This window comes from Suricata suricatta, chromosome 8 (genome assembly GCF_006229205.1).
Source record: "Suricata suricatta isolate VVHF042 chromosome 8, meerkat_22Aug2017_6uvM2_HiC, whole genome shotgun sequence".
Taxonomy (NCBI): domain Eukaryota; kingdom Metazoa; phylum Chordata; class Mammalia; order Carnivora; family Herpestidae; genus Suricata; species Suricata suricatta.
This window is the reverse complement of record NC_043707.1, coordinates 40,685,160-40,699,266: the sequence shown is the minus strand read 5'-3', so window position 1 is coordinate 40,699,266 and position 14,107 is coordinate 40,685,160. Positions and strand designations below refer to the sequence as shown.

Genomic DNA, 14,107 nt, shown 5'->3' with positions numbered 1-14,107 from the left:
TACTATGCTAAGCAAAATTAGAGAAAGACAAATATTATATGACTTCACTCGTGTGAGGACTTTAAGATACAAAACAGATGAACATAAGGGAAGGGAAGGGAAGCAAAAATAACATAAAAAACAGGGAGGGGGGCAAAAACAAGAGACTCTTAAATGTGGAGAGCAAACAGAAGGTTACTGGAAGGGTTGCAGGGGGTTAAGCTAAATGGGTAAGGGGCATTAAGGAATCTACTGAAATCATTGTTCCACTATATGCTAACTAACTTGGATGTAAATTTAAAAAAATAAAAAAATTTTTTTAAATGACTTATAGGAAATAAAGATATGTGCCTGGAAATCAAAATAAAGCATGATCTTTAAAAAAACAAAAAACAGGGGGCACCTGGGTGGCTCAGTTGGTTAAGCGTCCAGCTTCAGCTCAGGTCATGATCTCACAGTTTGTGGGTTCGAGCCCCATGTCAGGCTCTGTGCTGACAGCTAGCTCAGAGCCTGGAGCCTGCTTCAGATTCTGTATCTCCCTCTGTTTCTGATCCTCCCCTGCTCGCGCTGCCTCTCTCTGTCTCTTAAAAATAAATTTTAAAAATATATATTAAAAAACAATAAAATAAAAAAAACAGGGAGGGAAAGAAAACAGAACATATAGAGAACAAACAAGAGGGTTGCTGGAATGGTTGTGGGAGGGAGAATGGGCTAAATGGTAAAGAGGCTTAAGGAATCTACCCCTGAAATTAGTGTTGCACCATATGCTAACTAGGATGTAAATTGTAATTATAAAAAATTTAAAAAGGGATGGAAGTCTAATATGTGCTACAACATGGATGAATTTTGAAAACATGCTGAAATAAGCCAAACACAAAAGGACAGATGTATAATTGCACTTATATCTAGGGGCACCTGGGTGGTCCAGTCAGTTAAGAAAGTTGTGGAGATTGTACAACAGTGTGAATGTCCTTGACATTACTGAACTGCACACTTATGGAGGGCACCTGGGTGGCTCAGTTGGTTAAGTGTTCAACTTTGGCTCCATTAAGTATCTGACTTTGATCCTTTGTCCCCACCCCTTTTGCGCCTCCTCAACTTGTGTGTGCTCTGTCAAAAATAAACATTAAAAAAAAAATCTAGAATAAGCATATCCATGGAGACAATAAACAGGTAAGTTGTCAGGAGCTGGTAGGAGAGGGTAACAGGGAGTTAATTGTTTAATAGGCACAGAGTTTCTGATTTTTTATTTTTTTGGGTTTTTTTTAAATGTTTATTTTGAGAGAGCAAGAAAGCATGAGCAGGGGAGAGGCAGAAAGAAAGAATCCCAGGCAGGCTTTGTGCTATCAGGCTGTCAGCACAGCACCTGAGATGGGACTTGATTTTATGAACCGTGGTATGACCTGAACTGAAATCAAAAGTTGGACACTTAACCATTGAGCCACCCAGGCAACCCCAGAGTTTCTGTTCTGGATAATGAAAAATTTTGGAAATAGATAGTGCTAGTGGTTGTACAACACTGTGAATACAATTAATGCCACTGAGTTACACATTTAAAAAATGGTTAAAGTGGCAAGTTTTATTTTATCACAGTAAAAAATAAAAAAATGCCAAAGAGAAAACAGAAGGACATCACATATACAAGCCTTACAATTAGATTGACAACAGACTTCTCAACAGGAACTTTGGAAGCAGGTGGCAGTTCTGAAAAGTATTTTATAGCATTTACAGATACAAAGCAAAACGACTTCCAAGAACTGTTCAAACAATATAAAAATATTTCTAGAGATACAGAAGCTGAGATAATTTACCATCAGCAAACTTTTGAATCACTTTTAGTCTGAGAAGTTAGTCACAGGAGGGATAGTGAGTCATACTAGCAATAAAATAGGAAATATTTAGGGAAAGCCTTAATAGAAAATATGTTGAAACCTTTATGAATAAGTTCTATTTGGGAATGTTGAATATAAATTCATAAATATTAATGCTTTGCTACAATGCGTTGATAATTCTTCAGTGTTAATAGATAATGCTTTCTGCAAATTAATATAGCAGCCTAATGTATTCAAATTAAAAATACCAACGTTTTCTCTCTTTTGGAACTTAGCATTACCCTAAATTTACAAGCAAGAGTGAGAATATAAGAAACGTTTTGAAATGCAGCTGTAATGAGGGAAGATAAGCTACAGCTTTGGAGATAGTGCAGCACAGCCGACCTTTGAATGACATGGGTTTGACCTGATTGGGCCCACTTCCACCTGGCTCGTTTTCAGTCAGTAGAAAGGTCTTTTCTCTTCATTATGATTATAATAACATTTTTTCTAGCTTTTTAAAAAATTTTTAAGCATTTATTTATTTATTGAGAGACAGAAAGACAGAGCATGAGCCAGTGAGGGGCAGAGAGAGAGGAAGTCACAGATTCTGAAGCAGGTTCCAGGCTCTGAGCGGTCAGCTCAAAGTCCGACTGAGGGTTTGAACTCATGAATTGCAAGATCATCACCTGAGCTGAAGTCAGATGCTTAACTGACTGAGCCACAGTCACTCCTCTGTCTAGCTTACTTTATTATAAGAATACAGTATATAATATATAGAACATACAAAATATGTGTTAATTGACTGTGTGTGTTATTGGTAAGGCAACAGTGGGCTATTAAGTTTATGGGGAATCAGAAGTTATGTGTGGATTTTTAACTGCAGGGATTTGAGGTCAGCGCTCCTGACCTCCCCAACTTTGCCCAAGGGTCAACTGTATAATGTAAAAATGGATTCACGGAACAGAATTTGCAGCCTATTGAAAGATTAATAATTGGATATATGCTAGAGGAAGGACATAAACCTAAGGAAAAGAGAAGTTATGATATTGGAACAATTAATGGGAGATCTGTTTAGATTAGAACTTGACTTAATATCCAATACCCAGTAGATTTTAAATGAATTATGTAAATAGGGGCATCTGGGTGGGTCAGTGGGTTATGTGTCTGACTTCAGCTCAAGTCATGATCTCGCAGTTCTGAGTTTGAGCCTGGCATCTGGCTCTGGGCTGACAGCTCAGAGCCTGATGTCTGTATCACCCTCTGTATCTCCCTGTCTCTCTCTGCCCCTTCCCTGCTCATGCTCTGTTTCTCTAAAAAATAAATAAATATTTTAAAATTTTTTAATAAAAAATAAATGAATTATGCAACTGAAAATTTTTAATGTAAATCATCAAAGGAGAGATAAAAGAAAATAAGTTATAATTTTTTAAGCCTCTGGCAGATTTCCTATACAAAGTGGCACTTTTTATTTTAACAAGGCTGTGTTTTAAAATTATATGTTGTGGGGAAGGGACAACTGGGTGGCTCAGTCAGATAAGTGTCTGACTTAGGCTCAGGTCATGATCTCATGGACCGTGGGTTTGAGCCCCATATCAGGCTCTATGCTCACAGCTCAGAGCCTGGAGCCTGCTTCGGATTCTCTCTCTCTCTCTCTCTCTCTCTCTCTCTCTCTCTCTCTCTCTCTCTCTCTCTGTGTGTGTGTGTGTGTGTGTGTGTGTGTGTGTGTGTCTTGCTCTCTGCCCCTCTGCCACTCGTGCTTGGTTTCTCTCAAAAATAAACATTAAAATGAATAAAATAAAATTATGTGTTATGGGGTGCCTGGGTAGCTCAGTTGGTTAAGCGTCCGATTTTGACTCAGGTCATAATCATGCGGTTTGTGGTGGAAGGTTTATGAGTTTGAGCCCCACATTAGGCTCTCTGCTGACAGCTCAGAGCCTGGGGCCTGCTTTGGGTTCTATGTCTGTCTGTCCCCCACTTGCACTCTGGATCTTTCTCTCTCTCTCACTCAAAAATAAACAAACATTAAGAAAAAATTTTAAATAAAAATAAATAAAATTGTATGTTCTTCAGAGCACCTGGGTGACTCAGTTGGTTGAGCATTCAACTTTTTTGTCTTATAAATTTTTTTTAATGCTTATTTTTTGAGAGAGAGAGACACACACACAGTGCAGGTTGAGGAGGGGCAGAGAGAGAGGGAGACACAGAATCTTTAATCTTTAGATAAACACTAAAATGCTAGTGAGCAGATAGACACAGTTTACTAGAGAAGACATTACCTCATTCCATTGGTCAGTCTTTGTGTTATGAAAGGTGGAATATCCAGACCTTGTGTATGGCCTGATAGGATGCAGGATAGCGTATATAGTGTCATTAGTTAAGTATTCACTCCCCAAAATTTAAGCATGCATGTCATACAAATGATTTTCATCTAGTTAAATTCAGGCATTAGTGAAACAAGTTAAATGACAACAAGAGAACCAAATAAATTAAGCCAAAGTGTGGAATGTTCTGCTGGACAGCTGGCCCCTAGTCTACAGCATCACTGAATGGCATTAGAAAAATACTGAGAACAATTTAATCTAATTGCTGTAGATTAAAAGAGATTTAAGATACATACAATGTGTTGACCTTCTTTGGATCTCAATTCAAACCAACCAACCGTAAGTGGACATTTTTGAAACATTTAAGGAAAGTTGATTATAGAACAGATGTGTGATACCAGTGAATTGTTGTTAATTTTATTAGGCATGGTAATAGCGCTGTTGCTGTATAACAATGTTGGAATTTTTTTTTAGAGTAGGGGCAAACGGACATGGTGCTGGGATTTGCTTTAAAATATAGGAAAACATGGGACACCTGGGTGGCTCAGTTGATTAAGCATCTGACATAGGCTCAGGTCATGATCTCAGGGTTCATGAGGTCAAGCCCTGCGTCAGGCTTGTGCTGACAGATCAGAGCCTGGGGCCTGTTTTGGATTCTGTGTCTCCTTCTCTCGCGCTCGCTCTCTCTCGCTCTCTCTCTCTCTCTCAATATAAATGAACATTATGAAAAAAATAAAATATAAGAAAACCTTGGATTGTGAATAACTTATTTTGTGAGTGTTCCTCAAGATGAGCAAACATTTCTAATAATTTTAACTTGATAAATGAGCAGTGTCTTGCAATATGAATAGTACGTGATGTCAGATGTCACATGATCACAACTGAGCCAATGGTTTTGAAATTCACTTTGTATATGAGTGCTTTGGTTTATAAGCATGTTTCCAGAACAAACTATGCTCGCAAACCACAGTCTTACTGTACTTCAGCAAAGTGGCACCTGCCTGGTTAGCTGGTGGAAGATGTGACTCTTGATCTCAGGGTTGCGAGTTCAAGCCCAACATTGGGTGTAGAGCTTACCTAACAATAAAATCTTGGAGTGCCTGGGTGGCTTAGTCAGTTAAGCCTCCAACTCTTGATTTCGGGTCATTCAGTATCTCACGGTTAGAACAAGCCCCATGTCTGGCTCCCTGCTGAGTGTGGAGCCTGCTTAAGATTCTCTCTCTTCCTTTTCCCCTCTTACCTACTCATGCCTGCTCTCTCTCTAAAATAAAAATAAATAAATAAGCCTTCACGGGCATGTGGGTGACCCAGTCGGTTAAGCATTCAACTTTAACTTAAGTCATGAACTCACAGAGCCCGCGTTGGGCTCTGTGCTGTCAGCTCGGAGCCTGGAGTCTGCCTCAGGTTCTGTGTCTCCCTCTTTCTCTCTTTATCTCTCCCCTACCTATGTTCACTTGCTCGCTCTCTCTCTTTCAAAAATAAATAAACTTTAAAAACTCTTTAGTTTAAAAAAAAAAAGGAAAAAATAACAACAACAGAGAAAAGATAGATGAAGAAAATGTGGCAAAATCTTGATAACTTTTTTGGATCTTGGGTGATTCTGCTAAGTATAATGAAATTTTTGACAGAAAATTTTAAGAGGGGGGAAATGGTTAGGTTGAGATTACAGATACAAAACTGAAGTGAGTCTAACCATTGCTGCAGAAGTTCGGTGGAATAAGATATTTATACTGGTGGTTGGAGTATATATGGGTAGAACCCTCTTAGAAAAAACATTTTGGCCTTGTTAAGGAGAAAAACTGATCAAAAAATACTTACTGCAGTATTAATTATAGTAACAAATCTAGAAATAACACTAAGTATACATAACAGGAGGCAGGTGATAATTTTTAGAACAGTTACAGGATACAGTATTGTCATTATAAAAGTAATTTTTAGGGGCACTTGGGTGGCTCAGTCGGTTGAGTATCCAACTTCAGATCCGGTTATGATCTCACAGTTCATGGGTTCAATCGCTCCATCAAGCTCTGTGCTGACAGCTCAGAGCCTGGAATCTGCTTCAGATTCTGTGTCTCTCTCTCTCTCTATCTCTGCCCCTTCTCTGCTCGCTCGCTCTCTCGCTCTCTCTCTCAAAAATAAATAAAAAATTAGAAAGTGATTTTCGTAATGAATTGATTGGAACATGGGGAAATGCTCATTTTGTTAAATGAATAGAATATAGTTATGCACACACACGTGATATGAACTTGGTTTCATATACAACAGTAGCATCCCTAGGGGAAACAGACTAAAAGATAGTAATACTGAAGCTGGTAGACTATAAATCTCCATGTGGTGAAAATGAGTCAAGTTTTTCTTTATACTTTCCCATAATTTTTTCAGTGTTATGTATACATATAATATGTATAGTATAATGTATTTAATATTATGTAGTATTATAGTGTTTATAATATAGAACATTTATATACCATATACTATTATAAACATTTCTGTATAAATATATATTTATATGTGATATATGTGCTATATTTGTGTGTGTGTGTGTGTATATATATGAAGAAGATTATCAGCATAAAAAAAAAAAAGCAATGAGAATAGCATGTCCTGGTTCAGAAAGCTGTAGAAAATACTATTTTCTAGAAGTTTAATACAATTTTCTTTTTTCTATACATGCTGTTACTTGGTTAAAAAGTATTTTGTGAACACAGATTTGTAGAGTCTCCTTGAAAGGAGCCATAAAACTGCATCGTTCAGTTTTTTATTTTCAGTCTCCATAGAGGTTGGTGGATTCACCTGGGAGAGGTTAAGTTTCCATTTTGTCTTTTTGTTTGTTTGTTTTGCATTGTTTTTCTTTTACAGTTTCAGGTAAGACATGATTTAAATTTTTACTTCCTGGTAATCAATTACTTCTACTTTAACAGTTTCCCTTCTTAACGTAAGAATACCACCTGACGCAGAACTCCCATCTGTAAAGCAAACAAAAAAGTGATATTCCTCTCCTCCTTCATTCTAGATATGTTTTCTTATGGTATAAGATGATAGTTTCTGGAAAACCTATTACAGTACATGATTGATTCATGATTATTTTCAACTATACCTTTAAGAAAAAGCACACTTGAGGCGCACTTGGGTGGCCCAGTCAGTTAAGTGTCTGACTTCGGCTCAGATCATGAGCTCACGGTTCGTGAGTTCGAGTCCCTCATTGGGCTTTGTGCTGACAGCTCAGAATCTGGAGCCTGCTTTGGATTCTGTGTCTCCCTCTCTCTCTGCCCCGCCTCTACTCACACTCTGTCTCTCTCTCTGTTTCCCAAAATAAATAAACATTAAAAATATTTTTTTAAATAGTATGTCAACTGTACTTCAGTTTTTAAAAATTAAAAAAAAATTAAGTTTATTTATTATTTTGAGAGAGAGAGAGAGACAGAGTGTGAGCAGGGGAGGGGCAGAGAGAGAAGGAGACACAGGATCTAAAGCAGACTCCAGGCTCTGAGCTGTCAGCACAGAGCCTGACGAGGGGCTCAAACTCCCAGACAAAGAGATCATGACCTGAGCCGAAGTTGGTTGCTTAACTGACTGAGCCACCCAGGTGTCCCCCCAAAATTAAAAATTTTAAAGAGCGCTTAAAATTTTAGCCCTACTAGGCACTGTAGGAAAAAAAGTTTTTTTTTTTTTAGAGAGCTTGCAAGCAGAGGAGAGAGATAGAGAGAGAGAAAGAATATCTTAAACAGGCTCCATTCGCAGCGCAGAGTTGAACGCAGGGCTTGATCCCACAACTCTGGGATCACAACCTGAGCCGAAATCAAGCCAGACACTCAACCAACTGAACCACCCTGGTGTCCCTCCTCGCAGAATCTTTAATATCAAAAGACATTTGGAAAATAAGTTTGTTTCACGTTTCTGGTTTGAGATATAAATTCACAGTTTTATATGTCTGTGTCACTTTTTCTTCTCAGGGATCCATCTGTCTCTAAGTCTATAGAACGAATCTTCAAAATCTGGGAAGATAGAAATGTGTACCCAGAGGAAATGATAATGGCACTGAGAGAAGCTTTGAGTAAGTGTGTTTTGTCTCCTAAAAAAAAAAAAGAAAAGAAAAGAAATCGTGGAGTCTTTAAAATTATGTATATTTTATAGATCTAGTCCTATTGCTTGACAATGAAGAAGTTTTAAATTGGGCCCTATTTATTTAAAATTAAATACTTAACAGAAATTTATTTGAATTAAAATTTAAATAGAATTGGTGTGGGAAGGGTTGGATTTTGTTTGTATAGACTAGAGAAAGTCCACGCGTATTAAGTGATGACGGCTATCTGATCATTTTCCTACAGTTACTTTACTTTGAGCATTTTAAACTATTCATGTTTTTATGTTTAACAGTTACTGCCCTGTCCACTTACTGTTGGAGGATTTCTTTTGACGGGGTTTCTGTTTCCACTAAGCTATTTGATATTAAGCATATATATTGAGCATTCTTTAGTCTCTGTTTTGGTTTAGATTTGCAGTAAATTGTGTACTTACTTTTAGAAAGTTATTTAGTTCCGACGTATTAGATGCATTTATTGAGTCATTAAATGGAAGTTGGTGGTATCTGACACCATGATCATTATTGGACTAGAAATTTGCTTTAAAAATAGCATCTTCTAAGAAGCTGTTAAATTCTTCATTTAGATGTGTTAACTAGTATTTTTAAGCTCCTGCCCTATTCTCAAAAATCAGTAATTTTATAGAAGTCCCATTTATTTGACAGCTTCTTAGATCTGGTAGGTGTTTTAATGTTTTTATCAAAATGAAAGAGAAAGAAAGAAACCGCACACAGTCTCGGATTGCCTTTTTTCAATGCTACAACTCTGACACTGAAGTGGACAGACAGAGCAACTTCCCGTAATGCCAGATTGCAAAAACTGAAATGTTTTCCAGGTACCACTTTCAAAACTCAGAAGCAGCTGAAAGAAAATCTGAACAAACAACCGAATAAGCAGTGGAAGAAATCACAAAGTAAGGAACAAAATCTCAACTAATATAAAATTACCTCCACTTTTTGGAGCAGAAGAAAAATGTAGACGTCGTACCTGGCATAACCAGGGGAAAGCCTGTGTTTTCCAGGCCTGGGAGAGTGACCCAGACTTATACTAAACAAGCCATCATGGATTTACTTCTTTAAAAAGACAAAAACAAAACCCCCTACTTTTAAACAAAGGAAATGGGTTAAATGAGTGAAGATTCAAGAGTAGTTGGGGGAGTGAAAGAAGAAAAATGCTTGATAGTGACCAGGCTGATTCTCAGATTGAAAGATATGTGAAGGTAGAGGCAGCTGGCATTAAACAGCAGAGCTGAAGAGGAGACTAGGCATTAAGAAGCGTTTATGTGGGAGCCATGAAATCCTTCAGATTTGGGGACACTCTGCCAGATTAGACGTGGGCCTCAGATCCTGGCCAGAAGCCCATTCTCTAACAGGAGCTCCTGCTATGTTTATCATGGTTACCGAGCCTGAGATCAAGGGAGTACTGCATGTGATAGGCTGCTGTGGGCCAAACTGAGAAATACTGAGAAGGACTTGAAGGTGTGGAGGGAACAAGGTAGAAGACAGTGAGAATTGGGAGGTAAAACAAGACTCTTGGGATGGCTTTACTCCAGCAAGCATGTGATATTCATCCTGATTAAGGGAGTCCTCTGACATCCTTTTGGTCGTAAGTTGCATGCGTAGGAACAGCAAGAGTCATCATTTCAGCCAAAGTTGAACCACAGTGGTAATGGACTTAGAACTCTCCCTGCCTGTGTTTGCTGTGAATTAAGTCAGCAGAAAAAGAAATCCAAAGCTTAAATCGTAGGAATAGAGTTGATGTTTGTAAGTCATTTTCTTCAGCCAGTGCTTAGGATTAATTGGAAGTCCCACACCTGAACACTCTTGATTTGAAATGTTGAGATTCTCTTACACTCAGACTAGGAAAAAAGGTACTTCTGGGATCTCAGAATCTCCAAATCAGTAATTCTAGGACTTTATGATTTAAAGGGTTTGTTGGAGGTAAGTAGGTTAGATGTATGTAAATAGTATATTTTTAGGGGCGCCTGGGTGGCTGAGTCGGTTGAGCATCCAACTTCAGCTCAGGTCATAATCTCGCGGTTCATGAGTTCAAGCCCCGCATCAAGCTCGCTGCTGTCAGCACAGAGCCTGCTTTGGATCCTCTGTCCCCTGCCCCTCATCTGCCCCTCCCCTGCTTGTGTTCTTTCTCTCAAAAATAAACATTTTAAAAATAAATAAATAGTACATTTTGATATTGGCCATGCGTGGACGTGTTTAAATTTCATGTTTGAGGACTCTGAATATTCAAGGAATATGAAGTATTATGGGAATACTTTAGGAATTATATTATTATTTAAATGTGCATATTTGATATCTATTCATAAGTACACCCTTAATTATAGGCCTGAAAGATTTCATCACTATTAGTCAGCTTTTTGTGTCTGTATTCTTAATGACCTTTTGTTTAATTCAACAGCGTCCACGAATCCAAAGGCTGCTCTCAAGTCTAAGATAGTTGCAGAATTTCGAGTAAGTTAAAGAATGCATTTAACATGCTTTATTCACCCCTTTTGTTATCATTCCCTATATAGTCCAGTAAAATTTATTTTTATTCAGTTGTACATCAATTGTATTTTAGACAAGATTGCACTATTCTGAAGGAATCTCTGTTGGGATCAGATTATTTGGAGTTTTATTTGTTGCCCTAATGAAATAATTAACCTTCTTCCAGAATATTTATTACCAGGCAGGTTATATGCCCAAGGCCCCCTACAAGAGGTTCCTTGTTTGGTGATGTTATGACTTGCTTAGAGTTAACATAATAAGACTACATTTATCTAATTAAAATCTAAAGAAGATAAAAAAAAATCTAAAGAAGATGGAAATGGACCTTTGTCTTAGTGTTAACCTTGTATGCATCAGTTAGCTTTGAATGATCAAGGAAAGGATCTTTTTAAAGTATATAACTAAAGATGTGATTTTGGTGTGAAGATTGGTATTGATATCCCTGATTATGAGAAAGTGCAAAGAGCTTCATTCCTTTTGGTTTTGTTAGGTTTTAGACACATTTTATGTCAGTGGGAAAGGACTGAGTAAATGAGTGATTTCACAAATGACATCTGGCTCTGCTCTGTCCTCAGTCCCAGGCCCTCATTGAAGAGCTGTTGCTGTACAAGCGCTCAGAAGATCAGATTGAATTGAAGGAAAAACAGCTGTCAACGATGAGGGTGGACGTGTGCAGCACGGAAACTCTCAAATGTTTAAAAGGTAATACTTATATCCTTTAGCTGATTTTGTTCCCAGATCTGTTACTTTGCAATGATCAGACTGGCTTCTCCCCTAAAGAGAACCTTGGAAGACAGTTGTGGCACTTCTGATTCTCCAGGTAGTGACTTCATGCATATAAATTTCATAAGTAGAGTCCTCTCTCACAGTGCAGACCTTAAACGTACACCGTGTTATATATGTTAAGTGTATCTCAATAAATCTTAAAAAAAATAATAAAAACAATTCAGTCCTTTTCCTCACTTTCAGTGCTTTCTTGCTGTATTGGGCTATATATAGACAAATGTATTTCACACATGTGATAATGTGGTTTGGGTATGTTTTTTACTTCTTAAAGTATAGTCTAGAGAGAGAGAGAGAACAAGCATGAGCTGGGAAGAGGGGCAGAAGGAGGGAGGGAGAGAATCTTAAGTAGGCTCCATGTTCAGCATGGAGCCCGACGCGGGACTTCATCCCATGACCCGGGGATCATGCCCTGAGCCAAAATCAAGAGTCAGATGCTCAACTGACTGAGCCACCTACACATTCCTGGGTATGTTCCTTAATAAGGTCAGTGCAGTGCTTCATAAAATCTAGTTAATTGCTCTCTTCTCCTTGTTGTAAGTTATAAGTAATAAGTTAATGATGTATCAGAGGGACGCCTGGTGGCTCGGTCAGCTAAGTGTCCGACTTGGGCTTAGGTCTTGATCTCACGGTTCATGGGTTCAAGCCCCACATTAGGCTCTGAGCTGACAGCATGAAGCCTGTTTGGGATTCTCTCTCTCCTGTCTCTCTGCCCTTCCTCAACTCAGGCTTTCTCTCTCAATCTAAATAAATAAACTTAAAAATAAATAACATTTTAGAATGTAAATCTCATGAAGGTAGAAATCATCCTTATTAATTCATTGCTGTATACTAGTGCCCAAAGTAGTACCTGCTACATATAGGCATTTGATAAATATTTTTGTAATCATGAGTATTCATTTTGGCGCCTGTTTTGTTCTTGCACCATAAAAAAGAGGTTTTTTAAAACGGTTCTTTAATTTTGAGAGACAGAAACAGAGCACGGGTGGGGGAGGGGCAGAGAGAGGGGGAGACACAAATGTGAAGCAGCTCCAGGCTCTCAGCTGTCAGCACAGAGCCCGACATGGGGCTTGACCTCACGAACCGTGAGATCATGATGTGAGCTGAAGTCGGATGCTTAACTGACTGAGCCCCCCAGGCGTCCTTTGCCCCATACTTCAAACTCAACAATCTAATTTAATCCTCACAACAAGCCAGAAGCATGTTAAAGACCTCCGCTTCACACAGGCAGTCTGAGGTTTCATAGAGAGAGAAGCAGCAAAAAGCAAAGCCGAAATTTCTACCCACATCTGAAGCCAAATTCTAATAGTGACTGGGAAAGATGGGGTACTTTAGAGAGTTTGTAACCATTTGCAATCACTGTTGTTAAAAAACAATTCATGGTTTGTACTCTTCTTACAACAAATTATCAGGGATCTTCAGATAGGAAAGAAGTATTTTTAGTGTGATACACACAGAGGTCACTTCATCTTGACTTTTCTGAACCTCCATTTGCTCATATTCCATGGTGAGTCTAAGTGAAGAACAGAATAGGGCCTCATCCAGTTACTACTAACAGCTTAGTATCCAATTTTCGAGGAAAATCAACAGACTTTTGCTTAGCAGAACTTTCTTTTCTTCACTCTTGGCTGCCCTTAGGCAGGTTTCCATGAATTGTTCTGAGAATCTGTTTTGTGGGTTTTGTGATTTGGAGAAGCTCCTTTCAGGTAGAACTGAGACTAAGAATATTACATACTAATATGGCAAGAACAGGTTCACAAATTAAGGAGTTTTCTTCAAAAGATTAAACTTTTTACATTTTCTGTTTTATCCTGAAACAAATACTTCCTGTTATTTTAGATAAGACAGGTGGAAAGAAGTTCTCCAAAGAATTTGAAGAGGCAAGTTCCAAGCTCGAGGAATTTGTGAATGGTTTAGATAAGCAGGTGAAAAATGGGCCCTCACTAACAGAAGCACTGGAAAATGCTGGAATTTTCTATGAAGCACAATACAAAGAAGTAAAAGTGGTGGCCAATGTAAGTAATAATTAAAGCTAACATGTATCGATTGCTTACTGTAAATCAGTGACTATTAACTCTTAAGTGTTCTCTAACTCTAGGGATAAACATTACCTCCAGTTCATGGATGAAGAAGTTACTTTTATTTATTTTTTTTTATTTTAAGAACATGGAATTTATTAAAGGACTTATTTTTTTTTCATGCTCACTTTTAAAAATACAGCTTTTTATCTTGTAACTTTATTTCTTTTTAGAATATAACACAATTTTTTTTAACATATGCAATTATTTTCTATCATTTACAATACAGTAGTTACAATGACACTCCAAATGGATAAGCAAAGTAAAAAATCAGAACCCCAACTTCTATTTCATGTAATTAGACTTATACTGAAATTAGAAGGTTAAGTAACAAATAGTTAATCACCTAATTTCACAGCTGTCTGAAGTGGCAATCATTATATAGCAGCTTATCTATGATACATTCAAGATAGATGATACAATTTATTACTTGCCCATAAGCTAAAACACAGCCTGCTTAATACCTTTCCTTAAATTCCACCTCCATACTACAATATGCTTGAGGTCCATGCAAAAAAGTAGCTACCTTTTATGTAGGAAATGGAT

General features: G+C 37.8%; 1 protein-coding gene across 4 annotated transcripts in view; it reads left to right on the top strand.

Annotated features, from left to right (window-relative positions):
- RPRD2 (regulation of nuclear pre-mRNA domain containing 2) overlaps nucleotides 1-14,107 on the top strand; it is a 92,637-nt gene that overhangs the window by 49,023 nt on the left and 29,507 nt on the right. For 2 of the 4 annotated variants that reach the window (XM_029946415.1, XM_029946413.1), the window contains exons 3-7: nucleotides 8,068-8,168; nucleotides 9,032-9,109; nucleotides 10,612-10,664; nucleotides 11,276-11,402; nucleotides 13,323-13,498. In XM_029946415.1, coding sequence (XP_029802275.1) covers nucleotides 8,068-8,168; nucleotides 9,032-9,109; nucleotides 10,612-10,664; nucleotides 11,276-11,402; nucleotides 13,323-13,498 — 535 coding nt within the window. The remainder of the gene's footprint in view (nucleotides 1-8,067; nucleotides 8,169-9,031; nucleotides 9,110-10,611; nucleotides 10,665-11,275; nucleotides 11,403-13,322; nucleotides 13,499-14,107) is intronic. The other 2 variants (XM_029946414.1, XM_029946416.1) reach the window with 1 other exon arrangement.